Here is a 26,519-nt window from a genome sequence, read left to right on the forward strand (position 1 = left end):
TAATTACAACTTTTCCTTTTAAAGTAGAGAAAATTGCAAAAAATGGTCCTTTAGTAGGCAAAAAACTGCAAGTTTAGTCCAAAAAAGTTTGGACTTGCACTGATGATCAAATATTGGATCTTTTTTTTTTTTTTGAATTTGGTCCCTCATGCTTAAAATTGTGATAAAAACCTTAGCCAATCTGATACCATTGATCTGAACCTTAGCCAATCGGGTCAAATATTGTCCACTTTGGGTTAACCCTCACGGCTTTATAAAATACATCTTACTAGTTAGGCTAAGAAGTAAGATGCGGGACAATGAGTACCAGTACACCCGCCCATAAGGAACGTATCAAGACGTCACAATTTTCATTAACCCTAAAGTATAAATTGTTTAACGGGTTAATATCATAAAAATTCTTATATATTAAATTTTTTCTGGACTAAATCTTTTTTTTCCAAAGAATCCTCGCAAATTCCATTTTTTTTTATTTGGCTATTTTAGCAGGTTTTAACGGTAATCTTTCGGGTTTAGAAATTTTTTCCGAAAAAACCCCTCAACCCTTTTTTTACGAAAACCCTCAACTTTTTTTTAGATAAAAACCCTTACTTTGACGATTTTTGGATTTCCAGCATTCATGTTCTCTGCATTATAAACATTTTAAATCCTAGAAGTGACTTGATCCATGATCATGTCAAAATGCATATCAAATTAATTTGTAGGATGCTCGGAGATTATAGTAGATGAAAATCACCGGTTTAAATTGGTTTGGTAATTTAAGAATCAAACATAGAGAGTTTCAAATGTCAATTTATATGTCGAAACTGATATAGTTTTTCATGTATTCTCCGTTAGAAACATTATCAAACTAGACTAGACAATTGTTTTCACATACTATAATCTTTGAACATCCTGCAAATAGATTTTGATATGTATTTACCAACAAGAATTTGACATGACATTTTTTCTCGTTGTCTGAAAAATAAGTCAAATATTACATTCACATTGTAATTTTGAAAATTGTTAAAAACGCAATAACAGCAGCAAAAAACATAGGAAATATGAGTCAAAATGAAAAAAAAAATAGTTCAAAATAAAAAGTTTGTTAGATGTGAAGGTTTTTTCAGATAAAAATGATAAGTGTTTTTCCAAAAAAAATTGTCTAAAATCGAAAGATTGCTAACCTGTTAAAATAGAAAAAAAAATAATAATAATAATAAAATTTTGCAAGACTTTTTTATTCCCAATTCCCAAATATACAACTCTTCTTTTTGTATATGTGTCACTGTTTCGTAAGGACCCACAAGTCAACATCACCCCCCAAATGATGAGTTTCAAGTTTCAACCTCCCTATACTTCTCCGGTTGTTCTTTTTGTGTAACTTTATTATGCATGTAATGTAATATCTTTATTTAACCAAATAATACATATTATATCAAGGTTCTAAAAAGCACGACATGGTTCCGCCATGGCGCGTTATGGCTTCAAGGCTTTTAATGCCGCCGAGCTTTACCAAAACGTCATCTTAACTCATATATGTGTATAAAATAGAATAATAGTTGAAAGTACATATAAAAATATTAATTATATACAAATTTTTCGGCTTAAGTCACGCCTTACAAACGACATGGCTCGCCAATGCTTGAAAAAGTTTGAGGCTTGACATTGCCGCCAAGTTACGTTTTACGTTATTTAGAACCTTGTATTATACACATACGTACCTACGTGTGCACTATCAGAACCATTAGTCAAATCTTGGTTTTATCATTATATATTTATATGTATGTGTTTATGTATACAGTAACATATAAATACATACATACACGTACTGACATACACACATATGTATAAACATACACTACAAGAATCCAACCCTATGTCGACGACATTTACTCCCCTTATGCCGACGACATGTTCTCGGGAAAGCCTATACCGACAACAAGTCGTCGATAAAGGGTCATCGGTACAACCTCGTCGATGGAAGGGGAAAAAGTCGTCAGGATAGAGTCCCCCTATACCGACGACAAGTTACCAACAAAGGTTCATTGGAAGTGATATTCGAGGAAAAAAAGCTTTATTTACTTTTACAGACGACTTATCGTCGGTATAGAGGCAATTTATACCGACGACATGTCGTCAGGACACATTGACCTACTGAGACGACATGTTGTCGGGAAAAGTAGTGAACTTTTTTTTTCATTTAAGCTATACCGACAACTAGACCTGGCAATCCGTGTCTGCGTGTCGTGTATTCGTGCCAGACACGAATTTACACGACACAAATTTGTTAAACACGAACACGACACGAGTTATAAAACGTGTTTGCGGTATCAAATCCAGGCTACTGGGGCGTATAATGACGTTTATATAGGGGGCAAACCCAAAATTTAGGGTTTTCTTTAAACAACTCGGACTCGTCGAGTCGGACGTCGACTCGCCGAGTCGGTCCCGTTCCGCGTTTCATGATCTCACGACCCTACTCGACGAGTTGACCTCCCAACTCACCGAGTCCATGCATAAATCCTTTCCAACTTAAACCAAGTGTTACAAAGTCCATCTACGAATGTACAAATGCACGGACTGTGCATAAAAGATGGACTTCCATCTCATTTTTCCATCTTCCAACCAGGGAAAACTCTCTCAAAACGTCTTATAAACACAAGACTTTAGAATACTTAGGAGGTTGGAGTTGGTCAATATATTCTTAGCATCATGTTAATTAGAGATGGAATAAACAATCTAAAACTAAAACCGGTCGTTGATCGTACTGAAACTGATCTAAAAAACGGTTAAATTGATTCGAACCAATCGTTTTCCTTTGATGTCCCATTCACAGTCAGTCATAATCCTAGACCGGTCCTCTACTCTTCAAATATTATTGCTTGTACTTTAAAGACTAAAATCATTTTAAAATTGGACAAAAAATGTCTTAAATCAAATTATTCTATTATTAGAGTTTGACGGGTCCGAAGATCCTTCACGGAAAAACCAAATTGGTCAAATTCAATAGTGCATTTATTGTCACGAGTAAAACAATGAACATATATAAGATTTTTAATGATTTGGGGAGTGACTAAAACATTTTTCAATGAGAGAGTACGATATGGGAAAAGAGGTGTCACCAATTTTAATTACAAGTATTGAAGATCCGTCCCCAACTAAAACAGATGAAGGAAAAACATTATTGTCAGATATAGATTTTAGTATATGTGAATCTGCATGGAGATGAGAGGTAGCTCCGATATCCATAAACCATCCCCCGGTGCCCGGATCATTAAATGTTATTACGTTAAACATATGGGGGAGAGAGGTCAGTCGGTCGTTATTAGGTGTTGGAAAGAAGGTTGCTGAGAGTGGGTTGGACTAAAAAATTGTTGCTGATGTTGGGCCAAAGGTCTTGGGTTGTAGGGAAAGTTGTTAAGATTTATGGAGTCATGAACAAATTGACAAGTTCCTAAAAGTTCAAGGGCCATAAATGTAACTTAGCAAATTAAACAATTTAATTGTATTGTTTAATGGAAAAATAGACGGTGGTTCAATTATTTAATATTGAATGGACCCACATTTTAGGTGGAATAGTTTTGGACGGCATATATTTCAATTCAAATATGGCGGCTCAATTTCATGTGCAAATTGCGGCTCACAAACATATATATATATATATATATATATATATATATATATATATATATATATATATATATATATATATATATATATATATATATATATATATGTATGTATTGCAAGAAGAAAGTGTGCAGCAGCGTAGCGCAGAACAACAAAAGTGCCGAGTGATATTACCATTTGTAATCTTATAGTGAATTAATATAAAATCTAGTTGCGCCCGTGGACGTAGGATTTACACCGAATCCGAACCACGTAAAATCCTTGTGTTCCTTCTTGCTTTATTTCCTTCGTGTGTTTGTGTGTGTGATAGTGTTTCCGCTGCATGTACCCTGTCTCAATTCCTAACAATTGGTATCAGAGCCTGGTTAACGAGGTTTTGGAGGGTACGATCGTTTTTTTTATCACGCACGAGTGTACCTGATTTGTATCTTGTTTGTCGTAATGGCTGAAGACAAGATTATAATCGAAAGGTTCAATGGTTCTGATTTTAGCTGGTGGAAAATGCAATTAGAAGCATTGCTATGTCAGAAAGACTTGGACATGGTACTCGGAGACAAACCGGAGAAAATGGAAAAAGCTGCTGAAGATGCGTGGAACTCAAAGGACAAGAAAGCCAAGGCGGTTATTACATTGCCGTTGACGAAGAGCGTTGCTTTCAACATCATGAATGAAACCATGGCACGTGGTATGATGGAGGCTCTGTCAAATATGTATGAGAAACCATCGGCGGCTAACAAGGTGTTCTTGATGAAGGAGCTGTTCACTACAAGGATGAATGAGGAAGGCTTAGTTACGGTTCACATTAACAATCTAAATTCAATTATGTCCAGATTATCATCTGTGGGAATTAAATTTGATAATGAGACTCAAGCTTCGCTGCTACTAGCTTCTCTACCTGATAGCTGGTGCGGAACAGTTACTGCTGTTACAAGTTTCGTGGGGACCAGTGGTATGACTTTTGAAGGGGTTAGAGATTTGGTTCTAGGCGAGGATATCAGACGCAAGAATCAAGGTGGATCTTCCTCTTCTGATTTATTAAATGTCGGAAGAGGTAGAGGGAATAGCAGGAATAGTGGAAGCAGTGGGAGTCGGGGAAGAAGTTCATCTAGAACTAAGAAGAATGTGAAGTGCTGGAACTGCCAGGAGGTGGGACATGTTAAGAGTCAATGTCCAAAGAAAGAATTGAACATTACCGGTGCTGAGAGTGTGTCTGAGGATGATGCATTGATACTCAGTATGGAAAGTTCTGTAGACTCTTGGGTCATGGATTCAGGGGCTTCGTTTCACGCCATGGACAACGGGGAAACGATGGTGAATTTGAAAGAAGGAGATTTTGGAAAGGTACGTTTGGCAAATGACGAGATGCTTCAGGTAACGGGCATGGGAGATATTGATTTGGTTACTTCATTAGGAACTACATGGAGCCTGAAGGATGTCAGGGTGATTCCGGAGCTGAAGAAGAAATTGATTTATGTTGGTCAGCTGGATAAACAAGGACTGGAAGTAAGGTTTGGTAGTGGTAAATGGAGGGTGGTCAATGGTGATCTGGTGATTGCTCGTGGTATGAAGTGTGGGTCATTGTATATGGTTGAGGTACCTGCTGAGGGAAGTATGACCGTCCCTGTTAAGCAAGACAAAATCTGGTTCGCTAAATCTACGGCTAAGAGAGTTCATTTTGCAAACATGAATTCTGGAGCCAAGGGGATGTTAGCTGAACGAGTCGGAAAGTCTAAACCAGTCAGGAGATTCTGTGACAGTGGGAGCACGGGGCGTGTTCCGGGTACAGTTACAAAGAGCCGTTGGGTTTTGAAGACTAAGACTGAAAATTTCTCTCCTGTTGGATGTTTGCTATGTTTGGAGAGTGTTAGTGGTCCTCGGTGTATCTCTGGATCTGGTGGAGTGTCCAAACCGGTTGAGACAGAGGATGAGTTGGTGGTGGGATTAGCCACGGCTGAGTTGGAGCTAGTGGGAGCTTCAACTGGCCCTTCTAGTAATTGATGATGAGGGGCGGCTGCAACTAGAAAAATCAGACTAAGTTTTAGCTTGTTCTTTGGAACTGGAAGCTTGAAGGACTTGGTTGTTTTTTAAGATTACTGGAGTAATTAAGAGTTGGATGGCGGAGAAAGACTAATTTGTTCAAGCCTCCAAGTGGGAGATTGTTAAGATTTATGGAGTCATGAACAAATTGACAAGTTCCTAAAAGTTCAAGGGCCATAAATGTAACTTAGCAAATTAAACAATTTAATTGTATTGTTTAATGGAAAAATGGACGGTGGTTCAATTATTTAATATTGAATGGACCCACATTTTAGGTGGAATAGTTTTGGACGGCATATATTTCAATTCAAATATGGCGGCTCAATTTCATGTGCAAATTGCGGCTCACAAACATATATATATATATATATATATATATATATATATATATATATATATATATATATATATATATATATATATATATGTATTGCAAGAAGAAAGTGTGCAGCAGCGTAGCACAGAACAACAAAAGTGCCGAGTGATATTACCATTTGTAATCTTATAGTGAGTTAATATAAAATCTAGTTGCGCCCGTGGACGTAGGATTTACACCGAATCCGAACCACGTAAAATCCTTGTGTTCCTTCTTGCTTTATTTCCTTCGTGTGTTTGTGTGTGTGATAGTGTTTCCGCTGCGTGTACCCTGTCTCAATTCCTAACAAAAGTGAGGGGCTGAAGGTAGCCGAATAGATGGTGGCGGACTGGGCAGATGGCTCGCTTGTTGTTGCTGATTAGCCGACAGTTGGAACCATCAAAAACCCCACCCAGCAGGCGCCGAACTTTGCTGCTGTTGTTGACGTTGTGGCTGTCCACCACCAATCTAACCATCCGTTCTACCATCTTTGCCACCTCGACAGTTCCAGCCACCTCTCCCGCTGCGGAATCTGCCACCACGGTTGTTAGATTGATGAGAGACTCTGTCAGTAGTAAGAGCAGTAGGAGAGGACGAATGATTCGAGTGCATCATTGAAGTTTGTCTTTGCTGATCTTGCATCATCTGTTGTTCTTCGAGAAGCAACACTGACCGGGTTTCCATGAACGAAGGCAATGGAGAATGATGTCTTATGGTGGTGGCAATGTAGTGGAATTTTAGGGAGAGACCATTTAGCGTGTATGAGACCAGATTCTTTTCAGGAACAGGAGAATCAATATTTTCGAGCAAATCAACGATGTTCTTGATGCTTCAAGAAGCAACATTGACCGGGTTTCCATGAACGAAGGCAATGGAGAACGATGTCTTATAGTGGTGGCGATGTGGTGGAATTTTGGGGAGAGACCATTTAGCGTGTATGAGACCAGATTCTTTTCATGAACTGGAGAATCAATATTTTTGAGCAAATCAACGATGGTCTTGATGCTTCGAGAAGCAACATTGACCGGGTTTCCATGAACAAAGGCAATGGAGAACGATGTCTTATGGTGGTGGCGATGTAGTGGAATTTTAGGGAGAGACCATTTAGCGTGTATGAGACCAGATTCTTTTCAGGAATAGGAGAATCAATATTTTCGAGCAAATCAGCAATGGTCTTGATGTGTGTACAGTAATCGGTGATAGAAGAATCATCGATGACAATGTTTTTGAGTTCATCATCAAGTTGAATTGCCTTCGACTCTTTGTTGTCTCGGAACAATTTTTCCAAACTTTCCCAAATCTCGTATGGAGTGGATTTTCTTTTCAGAATCATATGAAGAAGAGGCTGTGAAAGAGTGTGTATAGCCATGACTTCACAATAGAGTCCATGCAATTCCATTCTTTCTTGTCAGAAGTGGCAGGAGCTTTTTCTTGTGGAAGGTCGAGATGACCAGAAACACCAAACCCAATACATTGGGTTTCAAAAAGTTCGCGCCAGATATCATAATTCATACGATCAAGGTCTATAACCAAAGGGGCAGCATGTTTGATGTTGATGGCGGATGATGGTTTTTCAACTGGTTTGATGGTGCCAGTCATTGAGGACGGCGAAAAAGAAAAGAATTAGGAGGCAGAGAGTTGGTCGACGACTAGGGTTGAGTTAAAGCTTTGATACCATATTATCTTGTATATTTCCCATGAAAAAGTCATTCATTAGATCAAACGAATATATACAGCAATACAAGAAAAAAGGGCCAGCAATACCAGGCCAAAAAGTGAATATGGGCTAATCTATACATTACAATACAAAATAAATATAAACCCGTTAACATTTTGTTCCAAGTGGAAGTGGAAAGTCAATTGTAATAAATTGTAATAATTATTTGATAATTAATTTGTTGTAATAAATATAAACAAAACTTGGTGGGATGTCAAGTCCACCAAGCAAATTACACCCTTTGTTTGCAAATAAAACGTAATATAATGGTAAAAAGGGGTATCGATCCTCGGGGAAATGGTTGTATTCAATGACCAATGCAATCTAAAAGAACTATTGTAAATAAACTAACTAACTACAATTAAACTAAAAGGGGGGGTGTTATGATTGCTTGAAAACTAAAAGACTTGAATAACTAAAAACTTGCAATTAAGCAAGATAGTGAGATGCTCAAATGTTGGGAACAATTGGTTAACCAAGGCAATTCAACACAATGAACATTTGTGTGTTTATCATTAGGATCCAACATGAAGCTTATCATTCATCCCAAATTGGTTATAGCAATTATGAAGCATGATATGCCAAGATTCCTCTTAGGTATTATGGAAGTTGGGGAAGCCCACAACACACCTTCTTAATCAAGATCAAGGGTTTAATTGAAGCAATTGAACCCAAGAAGTTAATTAGCCTTAAGAGAGAAGGAATCCCCAATTCCTAGAGGATGTCAATGCTTACACATCCATAAAGGAGCTATGATTCATAAACTAGAGATGATTTTTACCATCATAAAGCCCTTGTTCTAAGTTAATTCAATGATTCAATGCAAAACCAAAGAAATAAACTAACAATAGCTCATTCAAGTGCCAAGCTCATGATCAAAGCATTAAACAAGCATAAGAAATATGATCTAGAACCATAAACATAAGATAATTGATAATCTAGCATGAATCCTTCAAAAACCCACAAACATTCAAAGGTTTTAACCAAAGTTAACCAATATAAAGAGTTTAGCCACTCATGGCAATAGAACAACAATCACAAAAGTCTAATTGCATAAAGAAACTACCTAAGACTTGGAAAGATGAAAGGAAATGGGTTTCTAGCTCCAAAATCGCCTCTTCCAGGTCTCCAATGGTGTCAAATCGAAGTTATGGCTGCTAGGTCTGATCCCCCAAGGTAATGGCAAGCCAAATGACCAAAATGCCCAAACTGGGCAGTTGCGCGGGTACCCGCGCGACGAAAATTTCACCCGCGCAAATGTTGCTGTAATGCTATTGGTCCTTCATTCCACCACTCCACCCTTCCACTACCAAAGATTCCTTTAGTCCCCTCAATATCCATGTGATTCAAATCAGCCAATCATCTTTTATCTTCAAATGTGGATGCTCCAAACCCAAATTAATTATCCATGATCCATTTTTCACAAGCCCACTTCATCCAAGCCTTTATCTTTTTAAGCCCAAATCTTCTTTGGTGGATCCGCCAAGCCCAATAGCGCCTCGAGAGCCCACAAGTCCGTCTTCGCTTTAATCCATAATCGCGATAAGCTCCAAAACCCTGTAAAATACCTCATGCAACATAAAAAGCACCCGACACGATCCATACTAAAGAAAATAAATAAAATACAATGCAATAATGATAAAAAGATCTAAAAATCTAAAATAAACTAATAAAAATAAGGAAATAAAATAAGCTATCACATCGGCATATAGATGGTTGTAAACTTCAAACAATTGCATAGAAGAAAATGCTACAAATAAGGAGATTGAAGTGGCTAATATCTATGTCTGGCAATGGAGCGGGTTTTGACCCTGATCCGATCCAAACCCTTAAGAATTATATGGGTTTGGAGCATAGTTTTTTATTCGTTTACCTGTTAACGACCCGTACCCGCTAACCCTTTTATTAAAAGGGTCGGGTATGGATCATCACAAATCCGATCCGTTTATAACCGGCCCCGTATAAATTTTAGAAATATACGTTTATATTTTATCATGTCTAAAGTTTAATTTTAATTATAATCGAAAGTCCAAAGGGAAAAACCCAAAGGCCAAACTATTTTTACATAGGACTCGAGGAGTCAACTTCTAGATGGTCTATTAACAAGAATCATGGTATCATTTCATTAATATTTCATCAAGTATGTAGCACCCGGTTCCTGGTACGTATTTTCATTCAAGTATTTATAACATTTTGGCCTGGGACTCGGCGAGTTGAAGGCCCAACTCGTCGAGTAGAATCGACTTTGGATGCGAGAGTTTAGTGACCTACTCGACGAGTCGGCGAACCGACTCAACGAGTAGGTGCTGTTTGGGAGAAACCCTAAATTTGAGGGTTTGCACCGTATTTAAGCATCTCATTCAGCCTCCCTTCGTCCCTATTGCTCTCAGAACTCTCCATATCAAACCCTAATCGTTTGTGTAAAGATCTAAGGCCTTTGTGGTGGTTTTTGGTGATTTTGGAACACAAGAAGGAGGAGAAAGGCTTGAGGAATCAAAAGGAGGCCAGAGGTGTTCGAGTTTGTGGACCCTCTACAGTTCTTTAGAGGTATAAAGTTGATACCTTGCTCTTTCATGTTTTAGAACTCTTTTGGGGTGATTTAGGGCTTTTAGGAGCCATTCTTGGTGACCAACCATGAATGCAAGCATGGTTGGGGGCTAAGACTTCAGATCCAGGGTCTTTGGGGGGTTACAAGGCAGAAAGGGACTGATTTTGGAGCCTTGGAGAGCCCCATGCACCATAAGAGCCTCATTTAGGGCCATTTGAGCTCATTGTCCCATGCATGCACGTAAAGTTTGTAACTTTACGTGCTAGATCGATCCTAGAAGCCTAGATCTATCTTTTGGTCAAGTGTTGTATGTCAGAAATCGAGAAATAAGACTTGGTCATTCTCGACTCGGCGAGTCGTTCTTGGGACTCGGCGAGTCCATGGTTTGACTTCCCTTTCTGTTATGGTTCGAAGGAACCCAGTGAGTGTTAGAGTGGTCTTAGAGGGGTCCGGGGGAATAACCCAACACATTGGACTTAGCCATAAACCTGGGAATTATAGGACTCGACGAGTGTATGAACAGACTCGGCGAGTCCAAGGCAATCTCCCAACGTTCGAAGATGAACTCGACGAGTTGTTCATACAACTCGGCGAGTCAAGGACAGACTTGTTCATAGGATGAGGATGAACTCGACGAGTTGTTCATACAACTCGGCAAGTCGGATGAAGGTCCGTTCGAGGATGTTTTAGAAGGAGAACTCGTTGAGTCTTTGCTAAACTCAACGAGTAGGGGTGTGAAGAGGGGCAGACAGAAGGATAGGTACTCGACGAGTTGGCGGCCCAACTCGACGAGTCAGGTCAACTGGAAGTTGATTTTGACTTTGACTTGGTCAGGGGTAAAACAGTCATTTTTACCCTAAGAGTAGTTATCAGTGTCTGACTATGTGGTTTATGGAATTATGGCCGGAGGATCACCGGAGCAGTAGTCAGACATCTGCCGATCAGCTGTTCAGCAGTCAGCCTTGCGAGGTGAGTTACCTTCCAGTAGCGGTGGGTCTACGGCCACAATGTCGGCCCACCAGTAAGAGTTGTATGTTAGATGACTGTCTTTGTGATATTCATCTAGGTTTGCTACTACCTGATGTGTTATGTGCTAGTATGATATGATGTTATATGCTGGTAGCAGTAGGGGAGATAGTCCCCAAGATTTCCGGTCGATAGGGCCGAAGGGGGTAGTGATACCCAGTCATGCTAGATAGAATATGATTATGTGTTATATGTTATGTGGTAGTAGTAGAGGGGTGAAATAGTCCCCAGTATCCGGTCGAGAGGACCGAAGGGGAGACCAACACCCAGATATGCTAGGCAGTATCCGGTCGAGAGGACCGAAGGGGAGGCCAGCACCCAGATATGCTAGGCAATATCCGGTCGAGAGGACCGAAGGGGTAGGTCGAGCACCCAGATATGTCTGACAGTATATGTATGTTATGTGATTGTATGGTATGCAGTACTATGGGGGAACTCACTAAGCTTCGTGCTTACAGTTTTCAGTTTTGTTTCAGGTATCTCTTCAGCAAAGGGGAAGGAGCCGGCGCGGTAGCTGCACACCATACACACACACACACGTTGGGTTTCCGCATTACGAGATTCTTGGTATTGTACTCTGACATTATTATGTTTATGGTTTGATTTTCAGACATGAGATATTGGTTTTACGAAATGATATGTCCTTACGATGTTTTTCTTATGGAAGTTTTACAAATCAATTAATTAAAAATGAAATTTTTGGACTCGAAATTTGGGATGTTACAAAGCAATCATTAATTTCATTTATAAATCAATAAAGTCATTATCAACCGAAAAAAGTTTGCAATTGCTATTCTCTATCACCACATTCAAAACCCTGCGGGTTACGGAGCGGGTTTGGATTGGATTTTGAAATTTGTTAAACGTGTTTGGATCAAGGTCGATTCGTTCCAAACCCGCCCCATTGCGAGATCTACTAATATCATGCTTTGGACTTCATCAATAAGTTGCCTCGAGCAAGTAAAATGTCTATTTAATTTCATTATAATCATTTTACTAAAAGCAGTAACATCATCATTAATGGTGTTTTTGTCAAAGGCTTACAATGGTAGATGAAAATGTGGATGGAAAGCTAGGAATGCAAAGAAGAGAAAGATTTGCATCGTTATCATTTACGAATAGCGATGAATGTGGTGGCTGAGCTAGTGGGCTTTGCTGCCCAATGGGGGAGGTGTCCAAAGAAGAGAGATTTTCATTGCTATCATTTACGGATTTTTATGGTGCGGATGGAAAGCTAGTGATGCAAAAGTCTTCGATAATGCTAGGACTTCGTCGTTAAATTTGGAGGATAACATAATCACTTTGGTGTGTGTAAAATATAGGGACAAGTTTGGTGATTGTAATTGGTGTTTGGGGTTGTAATCCTTTTGACATTTTATAATTTGTTTTCTTTCTCTTTTGCCTTTTGCCTTGTTTTTCTTTAAAGGCTAGTGTACCGTTTCAAAAAAAATTAAAAATAAAATAAAATAAGAATCAATTATTGGGTGGGCAGAAAAAGAGAATAGCAACAAGGGCTATTCTCCTACTTTGGACTTGTAGTTTAATTTTTCTTTAAAAAAAATTTCATTATTGCTTTAATCAAACCATGTAAAAACTATTGTTTACTCAATCCGAAGTAAGGTTGTTAGTTTTTAACAATTAATTGATACTCAAGTTTTCTGTAATATTAAAAAAGTATATTTGAACATAAATATACAGTCAAACTATTACAAGAGGAATCTATTCATCTTCACCAAACAAACATTATATGGTTACTCACTGACAAATACATGTACAGCTTATACCATATACAACAAAACCTCTGCCTTGAAGATGTATGAATCATCTAATAAAATAAAAACGGTGCCCTTTTGTAAATTAATTTGTTCCTAATTAACATACAATTAATTTATAAGACCTAAACTAATCCCTCAAACAATCTTGAGGTTTTGGTTTGATTGTGATGGGTTTACCAAGCTTAGATTTATCTTTCATTTTTGCAATATCACGGGCCTTGTCACAAACAGGAAACCCTTTATCATCCCATGATTCCAAAATTACCCCTGACCCCACACAAACCTCTTGTATATAAAAAGCTGCAAATTGGCCAGCCGCCAAACCCTGATCATCTTCAGGTAATTGGACAGTGCCAATACCATCTTTTTCTATATCCAAACTGCAATCATAGAAAACCGGGCCATGCCGAACCTATCAAAAATGTGTAAATGTTGACTTTTTCTATTAAGTCTGTTCTTTATGTATTAAGTGAAAATTTAAAATCATGTAATATGTTTATGTTTACCTTGCATCTTAAGTGGTTTAAGTTGTGAGGAGGAGATCCGCTGATCCATCTAAAGGATCCAACACGAAATGATCGCCTTTTTTTATCAACGGAATAATAGTTTCTTGATACAAAAACCACATTATTTTTTACATCTTTCGAAACAACATACCTGCGCATGGAAACATGACATGTATTTTTATAAATAAATCTTTAAAGATTTGAATAATAATAATAATAATAATAATAAAAAGTGAAAGATTTATAGTAAATTACCATGGTCCTCCTGCAAGACCCAAACCTTGGCGTTGACCAAATTGTGTGAAACCAGAAGCCCCTGTGGACTCCTAAAAAATCACCGGTTTCAGCTTCCAGTAGTATACCTTCTTTTTCACCAATATGTCTTCCAACAAATTCACTGAACTTAATCTGTATAATAATTACATAAATTTCCACTTCAAATATATGTATATCATCTCCAAAGTTGGGATTTTTGTTACATACCTTCCCAAGAAAGCATATTCCCAGTGAATCCCTTCTTTCTTGGTTAGGCAAATCAAATTTCCGGGCAAGCCTTCGGACTTCATCCTGATAATTTCATAGTCGATATTTAAATAAACAGTAAATTCATAAATTCTGTTTTTTTTTCTTCATAAAGCAAACTTACTTACTTTTGGAATACATCCAAGAGGAAGCACTAGTCTTTTAAGCTGAGCTTGTGAGAGATATGAAAGAAAGTAGGTCTGATCCTTCACCTGAAATTCCAACATGTTATGTATCCCTCAGTGTAAGTTGGTAATGAAAATAAGTAGCATATCTTTACCATATCTTTTGAGAGCTGAAGAAATGAAAGCTCATTGGTTTCATCTGTAACAACTTTTGCATAATGTCCAGAAGCAACAAAGTCAAAATCCATGTTACTGATGGCATCCATGAACGCACCTACAGATATAAAAGTCACAAATGGGAACAATAAAAGATGAAAGCAAGCAATATGATTACAAACTGAATTTGATTCTTGTATTGCAAAGAACATCAGGGTTAGGCGTACGCCCATATTTATACTCATCAATAAGGTAAGATACCTGCAACATTGTAACTTGTAAGCAATAAGTTCCATTGATGATGATGAATGTGAGAAAATGCATTGTGAGTTTGTGACTAACCACTCTGTCCCAATATTCATCTGTCAGATGTACAACTTCCAGTGCTACATCAACCTGAAGCAGATTTGTAAAAAAAAATGTTGATATATTTCCTTCAATACTAATCAAACTTTGGAGATACAAAGAAAAAGATCACATAATCAGGGATTTGAGTGATAGAATCGACAACTTCATTTGTTAAAGCAAAGCAGGGAAGTGTTTTTGAGCCTTGAAATCCAGTTAAGCACTAACGAAGATCTGAAGATAAAATGAGATGGATAATATGAAGGTGAAGAAAGCAACCTGATTGCAAACAGCTTTTGCGTACTTCAAATCCTCTTCCCATGGACATTCAGACCAAAAGTTCTCAAAATCTTCCTACCAACGAATTCAGTACCAGAACTAGCTAAGGAATTATAGGTTTCAAACTTCAAAATGCTCAAACACAAACAGAAAAGTAAAAGTAAAATGGAAACACGAAAATAAGAAACCGATAAGAGAGGAGATTTTTTGTTCATTTCAATCATATCATCCACCACAAATCGATGTTAAATTCTTGATCATCCGACAAGAGATGAGCAAAATTGCAAACACTTACACTTTGAATTTTTAGATAACCAACAAAATTAGGTTTATATTTGAAACCAGACATTGTAGATTGCGGGCATAAACCTGAATGGGTTTATTCGTATATGCAATGTAATGTGCAGTCAAAAGAAAAGCATACGCCCTTGGAACCAGATTTTAAGGTAGAATGCGGTGCAGGAGTGTCCGACTGTGTGGAGGAGGCGAAGTGCGACACTGCTATCAACGCCACCACTGAGAAGAACTGCAATTTTGAGAGGGCGCTTGCTATTGGGCATTAAGCAAGACAAGTAACTGTTGTCCAAATCAGAAGTCGTGTCGTTCGAAATTTGGGGAACTGTTGTAGATGATAGAGAACGAGGTGTGTCGATGGATAAGATCGTTCTAACAGCTCGAGTGTAGCTTTGTCGAATTATTAACCGCAGGGGTTTGTGAAGCGAGTGTGAGGCGAAAGCCTTGAGCGGTTAAGAGTAAAGCTTGGTGGTGGGGTGAAACAGAGCGGCCATTGTTGTTCTGAGCATCATTTCATCGAGCTGTTACATTGTGTGAAAATAATAATTTAAAATGAACTATTTACACTTTCACCCCTATACTTTAAATAAATTTCCTGTCACTTTTACGTTAAGACATAAACAGTTAAACACTACTACCAGCCCAATAGAAAGCCCAAGCCCAAAGAAGGTATATAAGCTTAACTGTAAATTCTATAGCAAAATAGAACCAGATTTTTATTACGGACATTAGTATAGTTAACCAACCTTAAAGGAATCTTCCAGGCCACCCATTTCAATGAGATAAATAGAGTGTTGTATATGGCAAAACGAGAATGAGGTTCTGCAGATCGAGACCATAGAACTAGGTTCCATTTTATCTGGCAAAATAATACAACAATTAGCTAACAAATTATTACGTTGGTAAATCACAAACCCAGTTTGTTCTTTATGGGATTTCTACACAATATGTGATTTTGTTAACACGTTACGTTTGGTAACAAAAGGACAAAAATCCTTACCGAGAGCTGTTGTCGACGACTTTGAGGAAGCTAGAGGACGGCGCTTCCGGCCGCGTCTCTTGGAGGAGGCGGTGGCCGGCTGGTGGCGAAGGGGCTGGAGGAGTTTTGCAGATCGGAGATGCAGTCGGAGGGATAAGGAGGTATCGTGTGAAGTAGGAAGAGAGAGGAAAAACAGGAGCTAGAATATTAGCATAAAATTGGGCCGAGTGAATAAATCTAGGTTTAAATTTGTTTCATTGTACAAAAACATGGGCTTAGGGACTGTTTGGTAAGATCTGAATTCTTAAGATCTGAAAAATTAAGAGGTCTGAATTTTTAAGAGGGTCCGAATACTTAAGATCTGAATTTTTAAAAGCTGTTTGGTTGGATCCTATAAATTACAGATCTCATTTTACCCTTATATATTATCTTTGTGTTGAATCCAATGTTTTTATTTATAAAATAAATGAACTTCTTGTGAAGAATAAAAATATATATATATATATATATATATATATATATATATATATATATAAACCATACAGAATCCAAATTAAACATAAATAAAAAAATTAGCACATAACATCAAGAATTAACACATAACATAAAAAAATAGCACATAAAGTCATAAACAGCAAAAATCAGCCATTGGAACTCATTTATTCACAAGAGGTAACAGCCCAAACAAAACACCATTTGTTCTTCTTCTTTCACATCTAGAGGCTGTTGGAACAGCCCATGACCACCGTACCAGCCTCATCCTTCTCCTTTGACAGTCGACAGAAAACCCACAAACACCCCTCCTTCCATCGAAGACCACAACCCAAATACCCCCTATTCGCACAATGTTTCCAGTCGACCCCACTTCTCCACCTGTTCACGATGAACACATCAAAACCAAACATTCCATGCCCTCCTTTGATTTCTGTCAAAACAAACAAAAAAATGAAGCTAGTCGCTACTTACCTTGCCCAATCAAAGACTTCTTTTTGGTCTGCCTTCGTTTGCCCTTCGCGACCGGCCAAAGACCGGAGACCCCTTTCCCTTCGTTTTCTTCTGATCATATTTTAGACAACAGGGAGCATCTTCTACACTTTAAATTGATTTCCGTTTTCACATCTCAGAAAATCGCATTCATATTTGATACAATAAACTCACAACAATTTTCGATTTCACACCATGAAGACCCATTATCTCAGTGGGGGATTCGATTCAGAGCTTGGCTAAGGTTTGATTTCAGCAATGGGATGGTGTGCGACGTCGGCTCTGGCGGTGCGAGGGCGTCGCCGGTGCTCTGTGACTTCAAAGATGCAGAGACAGAAGAGATGGGAGGTTGGTGTTCGATGGGCGGAAGAAGAGAGACGAGGGTAGAGTTAGGGCAAAAAGGAAACACATTCTTTTTTTTCCTTTCAGATGTGCCTTTATGTCTGACCGAATAAGATTATATTTTCAGATTCAGATGCAAATATAAGAAGTAACCAAACGGTCTGAACCAAAAAGATTCAGATCTGTCTCTTATTAAGAGGCATTAAGATGCTACCAAACAGGGCCTTAGTAAAAAGGTTATTTTTGAAGTCCAAAAAGTGCAGACAAATATTTTTAAAATAGTTAAGAATTATTCGACGCCAAATATATTGTAACAAACAATAAAATTGATAAAACTTTGAGTGCGTGAGAACCGGTAATGAAAAGATAATAGGTGACCAGAGCCGAAGCTATTTCAAAAAAAACATATGACATATACAAAAAGTAAAATGAAAATAAAGAGATAAACTGCATGTTCATCATTACTTGATCTACTAGTGGTTGATCAATCGGTGCTTTTAAAACGACAAAAACCAAAAAAAAAAAATGAAAAGTGGAGCTAAACCAACAAAAACCAAAAAAAAAAAAAAATCAAAAGTATACAAAAACTGTCAAGCTCAATAAAATCCACGGACCATTTATGTATAAAATAAAAACTAAGCCGATGAACTAGGGGTGTGCAAAAAATCCGCAAAACCGAAAAACCGAGCCGATCTGGTCAATCCGAAACCAAAAAAAGCGACTATCTACGGGTCGGTTTCGGTTTGGATATTTAGGTATCCGCGGAACCGAACCGTCATATATTATTCAAACATTAATCTCATTGTTCATGTTCATGAAGCATTATTTCTAATACATAAAGATTGGCACGCAATAAATAAACAAATAAATAATGATAAATATTAGTAACATAGAATTAAAAATATTAAAGATTCTACTGTAATCTTTTTAGATTCACTATAAGACTAAGCGGAGTGGCACTCGCCGTTGCCTCGCCAGCGTCGCCAACCTCACTAGAACACCGCCCCTAGCCCTCGCTAGGGGGGTCGCCACAGGAGACGTGCTAAACCTTTGGCGCGAAGAGAGAGACGGTGAGGAACAAATTTGATTGGTGGGAGTGGGGTTTGACTGAATTCAATTTTATAGTTTCGTTTTGAAAAAGCCCTAGCGTCCGGAATTAATCGAATTTGATTGGATGTGCAGGAACGAATTCAAATTTCCCAGAATTTGGATAATGTGTTGGGAGTAAGTCTTTCACCTTTGTTTTCTATCACCTTTGTTTTCTTTCACCTTTGTTAATCTTAAAGATCTTTCTGGTTTTGATCTTGAGAACCCATTCTCAATCTTTAAAGTTTTATTATGTTTTTCAGTCTTGTTCATAGACTCTTCTGTTTTCAGTTTTAAAAAAAACTGTTCAGATCATTAAGCTTTAGATTTGTTTCCATAGCTATGGCTATCTGCTGTTATTTTCCTGTGCACACCAGGTGTTCGATTATTTGCCTTTGTGAGAATACCACCGTGTAATTCAAATGAAAGCTATTAAAAATGCCTGAAATTGGTTGTAACAAAATACTAAGATTAGGAATTAGAGATGCTCCATGTGATCATGTCTGGTGGCTTCTGTTATATGGATTCAAAGAAACATTTAATCTGCTATAGATGTTCATGTCTTAATTACCTCTATTTTGATTTGATTAATCGACACTTGTTGATGCTCCTGGCATGGTAAGAGGCCAAATGAACTTCAAGAGGTTATAAATATTGTGTCCTAAATTGTAGTGGTTTCATTTTTCATATAAATATTGTGGATTTTGATCGTGAGGAATCTGGAATATGGATTTAAATTACTCAAATTCCATGATCTAACAAAGTTCAAAATGTCATTGCTTGCAGAAAGTGTGCCATCAGTCTACCAAGTCATGAGGGTATTGCCATTTTTTGGAAGGTTGCATCTTAAATGGTCGTGGAACATGTGATGTTAGATAAATGTAGTTGAATTTGGTCCCAGGGGTATTTTGGGAAAACTTTCCTAATTTAAGGTTTTGAGTTAGTTTAGGATTCTAAATGTACTTGAATGTGATGTTAGATAAATGTAGTTGAATGTGATGTTAGATAAAATGTTTGTGTATTAAAATAAAGTAATTTAATTAAATTAGAAAAAAGAAAATAAAAAAAATGAAGTGTTAGGAGTGTTACCACTCCTTACCAAATGCTAACCTTAGGTGTTAAATGAAAAAAAATGAGGTGGCATCCAAAAAGCTGATGTGGCAAGGGGCTAAGAGTGGTACCACTCCCCTTAACCTAATTAATCTTTTTGCATAGCTAGGGTGGTTGACAAATTTCAAGATCATCCGGTCCAATGGCCATGGACAATATCCACTTTGCATTTCTACATTCGGTTTATTTTCATTATTATAGTTATTATACAAATTATAATTAATTTATAATTAATGTTACTTGAACGTCATCATATTTTTTTGAGTCTCAAGCTTGCTTATTTTTTAAAGAAAGGCTTATTTTTTAAAGAAAGGATTGAAATAGAGTTTGTAGTTATGATTAAATTTGAAGTTTATATTTAGCGGGTACCCGTGAACTGAACCGTGGTTACCCATCTTTACGCGGTTCGGTTTTTTGCCAATTCGGTTCGACTTCGGGTAGTGCGTCTGAGGTACCCGTCCCACAATCACGGTTCACAATTTTATTATTATCCGAGCGGAACCGCCCCGTGAATATCCTTACGATGAACAGTACCAGTTCAGCCGGGTAGGCAGGTGTTCATCAGCTCTCACTCTCACATAAGCTACTGTTCATAAGGATGTTATGTCTTTAATATGTATATTAATATGTGAATCCACCGTAAAGAAAAAAAAATTAATTAATTAAATACACAATAATTATGGGTAGTGACCAAATAGAAATATCTATCTATAAACAATCAAAATGGAAATAAAAAGAGGGTTCAAACTTTGAAGTAAACATAAAACATGTGCACAATGTACAAAAACACAAATGATACGAGCAAATATTAGTAATAAATCATGTTTGATGCATTAGCGTAAAATATATAGTCAAAACTAACAGGTGTAAGTAGACAATAAAGAATGAAAACATATACATATAAATGTCATACTCAAATGACTACTCTTATACTACTTCACTGTCTTGATTGTATGTCTTTATATTATTTTATCTCAGATTTTGGCCTCGGAAAGAACTAGTTCCTTCAAGTCTAACATCACATTATCTTCTCATTTTTTTTTTGGCATCCTCTCATCTTCACACAATTCATAATCGACAGCCAATCCTCTCCTCGTCGGGAACATCGTTCCCTCCACCTTGGGGTCAACAACATCAAAGGGTTTGGAGAATTCGCAGTTTGATCCCCTTCTTTTCCATTTTGTTTTTCTTTATTTATATAAGGAAAAAAAAAACAAAGAATCATTTACAACTTTTTTACATCTTTGTTTTATACGAAATTGTGTTTACAAAATTAGTTTTCTTTAATATAAATGTTTTCTTACAATTTTTACATCCTCATTTTTGTGCATGTTTTTCAAAGATTTTTACTTCTTTGTATATATTCGTGTACTTCTTAAGATTTTTTCATTTTTATAGATTAGTTTCTTTAAATACTCATTTTCATGCATATAAGGCTGTAAAAGATGTTAAAAAAAACATTGTTTTACCTATTCGTCTTCACAAACCAAAAGTGTTTAACTGTGTATAATTAAACTCAATTCTAGTGTAATCTTACATAAATACTCTGCAACAACAGGCGTGGGTATGGTAACTCTAATCTATAAAAATCTGTCTTGGTTGGGTGGTACCTTGAGGTCTGTTTCTAATTGCTACAAATACAATACAAGGCTTCAGGAGCTGATTACAAATATTTTGAATATAAAATTACATGAACATGAACATGAACCCTTGATAATTTAAAAATAAAAAATGAAAACTAAAGTGAATAAAACTGGGAATAAAGGTATTCCCGAATCTTGTAATACTCGTCGCACAGTGGACCTTCAATAACTATTTGTTGGATAGCAGCAGCACCACCCTACACAATTAAGCTTAAAGATTAAGAAAAAAGTAATTAATGAGTTTAATAGATTTTTACAAATTTGGCCTTGTTTATTTATTCCTTAGATTAGATTGGTTAACACAACATAACACACCTTCTGACTAGCATCACCAACTTTCCTCAATGTAACATACTCCCCACAACGCAGAGCCCCACCAGCAAATTCCACCTGGACACCCTTTCCAGCAAGGAACTGCTTAAAATCTGCCATTTTTAGATCTCCAACAAGCACAGACTTGTGAGGAGGAGGAGGAAGTGTTGTTGAAAGGGGGAGTAGTGAAGAGATGCTGCCATTCTCTGTCTTTTCTACCTCTGAATCAATCCACGCTATTTCATAATCTCCTAGCTTTATTTATGTACAGACAGATTCACCAAATACTTGATTAAACAAAATTTCACTTTTTGAATGTCATTGTCAGTCATATTAATCTATAGTTAAGTTATGTTTTAACATCAAGTTTCACTTTCACCAAAAAAAATTAACCATATAGTACCAAAAAGAATCAATATTTTTTCTAAAAAAAAAAAAAAAAACGTCGAAAGAATCCACCATGTGAATATGAAGAGTACTAGTACTTTGAAAGAATACATAAGTGGACTCTTTTTTGTCAGGGGAGATTTAAGTAATTATTGAAAAGGATAAGCAAAAAGTCGATGATGGTCAAACATAAATTTGTGAAAACCAAAACCACCATTTTTTATTTTTGTATTGAAGATATACATTATACAGAAATGCTCACCTTCTTAAACAGAACATTGCTCATCAGTTTCTCAGAGAGTTGCACCTAGTTTTCACACCAAGGAAAAACAAAAAAAAAAAAAAAAAAAAAAACTGAATCAGATGTGGATATTGTAAGATAAACAATTGAACTTGTTGTGTACCTTGTAAGCACATAAATCTGATGTGACATCAATTGTTTCTTCAATTTGTGGAGCATATACATGGGGACAAACATGTTTCAGACAGTGTTGCTTCAAATGCTCGGTTGCCTCAGCTGATCCATGTACCAAAACCTAATATAAACAAACAACAACCATTTTACCATTAAAAACAGCTTCTCATTCTTTCTTTTTCACTTAATGGACTTAATAATTTTTTTTCTTCCATTTCCCAAAAGAAAACCCATACAAGTTTCAAGGGAGCAACATGTGCAAGAATTGATTTGATGGAGCGACCATCAGAACGTCCTTCAAAATCCATGTAAACCAAACAACATTTCACTTGGACCTGAAACACACAGTCACAATTACAATATAACAACTCAACAAATAGTAAATAAAATCATCAACATTTTTTTACATTTAGATTAAACACAAACTTACAGTAAGTTCAGAAGATACAACTTTTGATGGGGTTGTGTCAAGCATCAAACTAGCAGTGCCTTCATCAAGTTTTCCATCAAGATCTCCACCCACCTAAAACACACACTCTCACTCAAAACTCAAAACTCAAAATTCAAAATTCAAAATGAACTTACAGCCATAGATCCCATGTCCATATCTTCATCCTTGATCACATAATCATCTGGATTAATGACTTCTCCAAAATCATCCCATTCAGACGTGTCATCATAAAAAGGGAACATCGGGGCAACACTCGAAGGTGGAATAAATCCATCAATCAATACATCACGATATGCTTCCCCAACAACTGCCATTTTCCATCAAATCATCTTTTAACATAATAAAAAAAATAAAAGAGTAACTAACTAGTAAAGGAAGAAATACCATCAGATTGAGCATGGCCATCAATGATCATTGGGTCAGATTTGGAAACATCAGTTCCAACCACAGCTTTTGAATTTGATTCCTCTTCCTTTACAAGACTGGCTTTCAAAGCCTCTTCCTTTTTAATCTTTTCTTGCTCTTCTTCATATGCAGCTAACTCCTCACCAACTAATGGAACTCTCTTTGAAAGGGTAACTTTAACAGCTTTAGGAGGTGGATCTGACTGAAGGATTCGTGCACGACTACCAAACTACATATACAAACACTCTAACTTGTCACAATCAATACATATATATTTGCCTATCTTCATCATTTATACTATAGTTGCTTTTTTAAGCAATATACCTGTCCCCTTTCGGTAAAAAGAACAAGATTTCTTGAATCAGCAGCCCATTCTACAAATATATCATGTGAAAACCCCACTTCTAAACTGGCCATAGAAGCCAGGACAATCTATAATAATAAATGCAGTCAATGCCATCATAAATATACTTGTACAATAACAAGTGCACTAAAGTTTTTAGCCTCCAAATTAGAAAGTTTGGCTTACTTTTGGGCCCTCTCGGATGTTTTCTAGTTCAGTCTTGTTGATCAGAAGAGTAACATGCCTGCAAATAAATGTATAAATTCCAGGTGATATGAACAGCAATCAAGAAATTATATATCAGATGAAAAACTCTTACTTCAAAAGAAAGGCATTATCACGAGTGTGCTCGAAAGACTTTGCTATTGAATCACTCATCCACTCAAGGAAACTCTTGACATAATCAACTGTGCTTGATGACACATACGTGAGAAAGAAGATAGGATAGGTCAAATGATGTTGTTCCCAATACTGCAACATCAGCAAAAAAATCATTATGATATAAAAAAATCTAGAGAAAGATAAAAATCACAGATTTTTTGCAGACTAACCTGTTCGAGTATCAAAAGCAGCTCCAGTATTCGACCAGCAGTGTCCACAGGCAACAACACATTTCCATTGCCTCTTAGAGTGTTCAATATAGCATCTAAAATTCCCAACCAAATAACAAATCCATTAAAAAAAACGTAGAAATGATATATACACACACATGCTACTTAAACAGCTATAGTGAATACTTATTTACCTATAAATTCTTGATCTCTTTGACGTCTAGAAGGCTGATTACTCAAAGCGTTATATGCATCTGTTATAAGAACAGCTGGTCGAACAAAAGATTCTAAAACTGTTCCATTTAAATGCCTGAAAGATCACCATAGCAAGTTAGAACATTCTGACTTGAAAAAATACTCAATGAGATACGGATGCAGTTGACCTTTCTTTTCGATGATTGAAGTCAACAGCATATATCACATCTTCTCCATCTTTAGTTATTTTCCAAACAGTACCTCCCAAGAGGTGACCAGCAACATGAGGTGCAATCACTATACCCTCCCCTTTTCCTGACATTGGTTCATTGAATAAACAAGTAAGAAACAAATTTTATAACCCTGAAAGTGGTGAGATTAGCTAGGAAAATGCGCACCAGATAAATGACAATTCTGAGAGTAGGTTAATCTTGTCACATTTTGGAAGGCAGAATCAATATCATCCAGTGTGAACAAATCAAACTCTGATACTTGCTGCAGAGAGAGGAACATATCTGAGATGTGTAATAACAGTCTTTGAATATGAAAACAGCACTACAAGTAACCACATAATATGACATACTGCATTACAAATAATCCATTGATCAATGTTTTACCTTGCGGGAGAGGTAGTGATCATACATAGTTAATAGCCCTAATCTGAAGACAGGTTCTGTTGCATAAACTGGAGCAGAAAGTCCGAATTGTTTCATGGCATAGGGTAAAGCACCAAGATGTAGTGTATCTGAATGTGACAACAACACGGCATCTACCGTCGAAGCAATCCTGCAACAGAGATTAACAAAATTTAGGGGTAACCCTTCTTGTTCGCGAATTCATATAGGCAGCTGCTAATTCTACTGTAAATCACATTGTTCTGACAACTTATACAAATTAGCAGCTTTTCATTTCCCCTTAATAATTCTCGACTAAATTAACAATTCAAAAACCTGGATAGAGGTTGAAGGAGGGAGGGGTCGAAGTGATCGTTCCAACCACAATCGATAAGAAAGTTGAAGCCATCGATGGAGACCAGATATGATAATGGGTTTTCATTGTACACTCCACACAGTGGCGTCACCTGCACCGATGTCCCCATCTATCTCTCTGCTTTCTTTCCTAGCTTTCTCCCGGGGACCTGTTTTCCGTCTACCAGTCACTAGCCGGAGCCGGAACAAAGGAACGTTTGAATCGTTGTACAGAGAAGAGGGTTTTAGAAACCGACTACGAACAACTCAGTACGCCGCGCTTTAGGTTTTAGGCCACACGAAATTTTACTTTGAAGTTTTTTTTTTTTTTTCATAGTAGTTAGAAAAAACTGCAAAATTTAGGGGGTCTAAACGTTTAAAATTATAAATTTTCAGTGAATTTTAGCCAATTAAATTTGAAAGGACTATTTTATTCTTATTATTTTTTTATTTAATTTAGAATTTAAATAATTAAAAATAATAATAATAATAATAACGTCTCACCCCTCTCCACCGACCCCTCCACATTATTAAAATATTTATATGATCTATAGTCATCCTAAAATGATATTGTTAATTAATATATGATCATAAACGGTCATACTAACAATAACTTAATACAAATATATTATTTATAGAATTTGATCATTGATAAATAAATATAACTCTTGTAATTGGAAATTATTTATATCATAGAAATATCAATTTTCAATGTTAAATATCAAAACATATCATAAGATATGATTTATTATGTTATTTATATTTTTTTTACTAAAAAGACTTTTGTCTTTTAGCTAAATGGATAAGAAATTATAGGTTATAAAAAGATTGGAAGATTTTTTATAAAATCCTTCCATCTTTTTATACTCTAAATTGTAACATGGAGATGGATAAGAAAGGTTAGGTTTTGATTATCATATTGCAAAGAACATGTTTTTAAAGATAGGGCAGGTCATAATCATAAAGCATGGATCTTAAAGGCTAAGAGTCATCGCATAAAGAAATAAAGAAAAAGACTTATAAACTAGTTATGATCCCTTCTTTCTCACTT

General features: G+C 36.7%; 1 protein-coding gene, 1 long non-coding RNA gene and 1 pseudogene across 3 annotated transcripts; 1 reads left to right on the top strand and 2 right to left on the bottom strand.

Annotated features, from left to right (window-relative positions):
* Positions 1 to 13,102: 13,102 nt before the first annotated feature.
* Positions 13,103 to 15,806, bottom strand: LOC145157187 (uncharacterized; annotated as a pseudogene). Its single transcript, XR_013737151.1, has 10 exons — positions 15,428 to 15,806; positions 15,004 to 15,074; positions 14,722 to 14,775; positions 14,562 to 14,640; positions 14,379 to 14,497; positions 14,227 to 14,310; positions 14,060 to 14,143; positions 13,832 to 13,984; positions 13,577 to 13,727; positions 13,103 to 13,482 (listed from the first exon to the last, which is right to left on the bottom strand). The product of XR_013737151.1 is annotated as an uncharacterized LOC145157187 (transcript).
* Positions 15,807 to 18,538: 2,732 nt separating this feature from the next.
* LOC145157188 (uncharacterized) lies at positions 18,539 to 19,699 on the top strand. The gene is made up of 3 exons (XR_013737152.1): positions 18,539 to 18,672; positions 18,785 to 18,826; positions 19,475 to 19,699. It is a non-coding gene; the product is annotated as an uncharacterized LOC145157188 (long non-coding RNA).
* Positions 19,700 to 21,282: 1,583 nt separating this feature from the next.
* On the bottom strand, positions 21,283 to 25,788 carry CPSF100 (cleavage and polyadenylation specificity factor 100). The gene is made up of 17 exons (XM_079081204.1): positions 25,451 to 25,788; positions 25,118 to 25,286; positions 24,899 to 24,995; positions 24,689 to 24,815; positions 24,500 to 24,615; positions 24,306 to 24,400; positions 24,074 to 24,225; positions 23,941 to 23,998; positions 23,736 to 23,843; positions 23,391 to 23,640; positions 23,141 to 23,313; positions 22,986 to 23,078; positions 22,792 to 22,890; positions 22,545 to 22,676; positions 22,403 to 22,447; positions 21,757 to 22,008; positions 21,283 to 21,638 (listed from the first exon to the last, which is right to left on the bottom strand). The coding sequence occupies exons 1-17, from the start codon at positions 25,597 to 25,599 to the stop codon at positions 21,537 to 21,539; spliced, it is 2,217 nt and encodes a 738-aa protein (XP_078937330.1). The 5' UTR covers positions 25,600 to 25,788; the 3' UTR covers positions 21,283 to 21,536.
* Between the last annotated feature and the right edge of the window lie 731 nt (positions 25,789 to 26,519).

The sequence above is a fragment of the Lactuca virosa genome, chromosome 2 (genome assembly GCF_052849685.1).
Source record: "Lactuca virosa cultivar CGN04683 chromosome 2, Lactuca_virosa_CGN04683_v6, whole genome shotgun sequence".
NCBI lineage: Eukaryota > Viridiplantae > Streptophyta > Magnoliopsida > Asterales > Asteraceae > Lactuca > Lactuca virosa.

Coding starts and splice junctions, on each gene's coding strand:
- CPSF100 (XM_079081204.1), bottom strand. CDS start 25,599: ATGGGGACATCGGTGCAGGTGACGCCACTGTGTGGAGTGTACAATGAA. Junction 23,999..24,073: donor GATAATGCCTTTCTTTTGAA/GTAAGAGTTTTT, acceptor ATTTATTTGCAG/GCATGTTACTCTTCTGATCA. Junction 22,448..22,544: donor CAGATTTATGTGCTTACAAG/GTACACAACAAG, acceptor TGTGAAAACTAG/GTGCAACTCTCTGAGAAACT.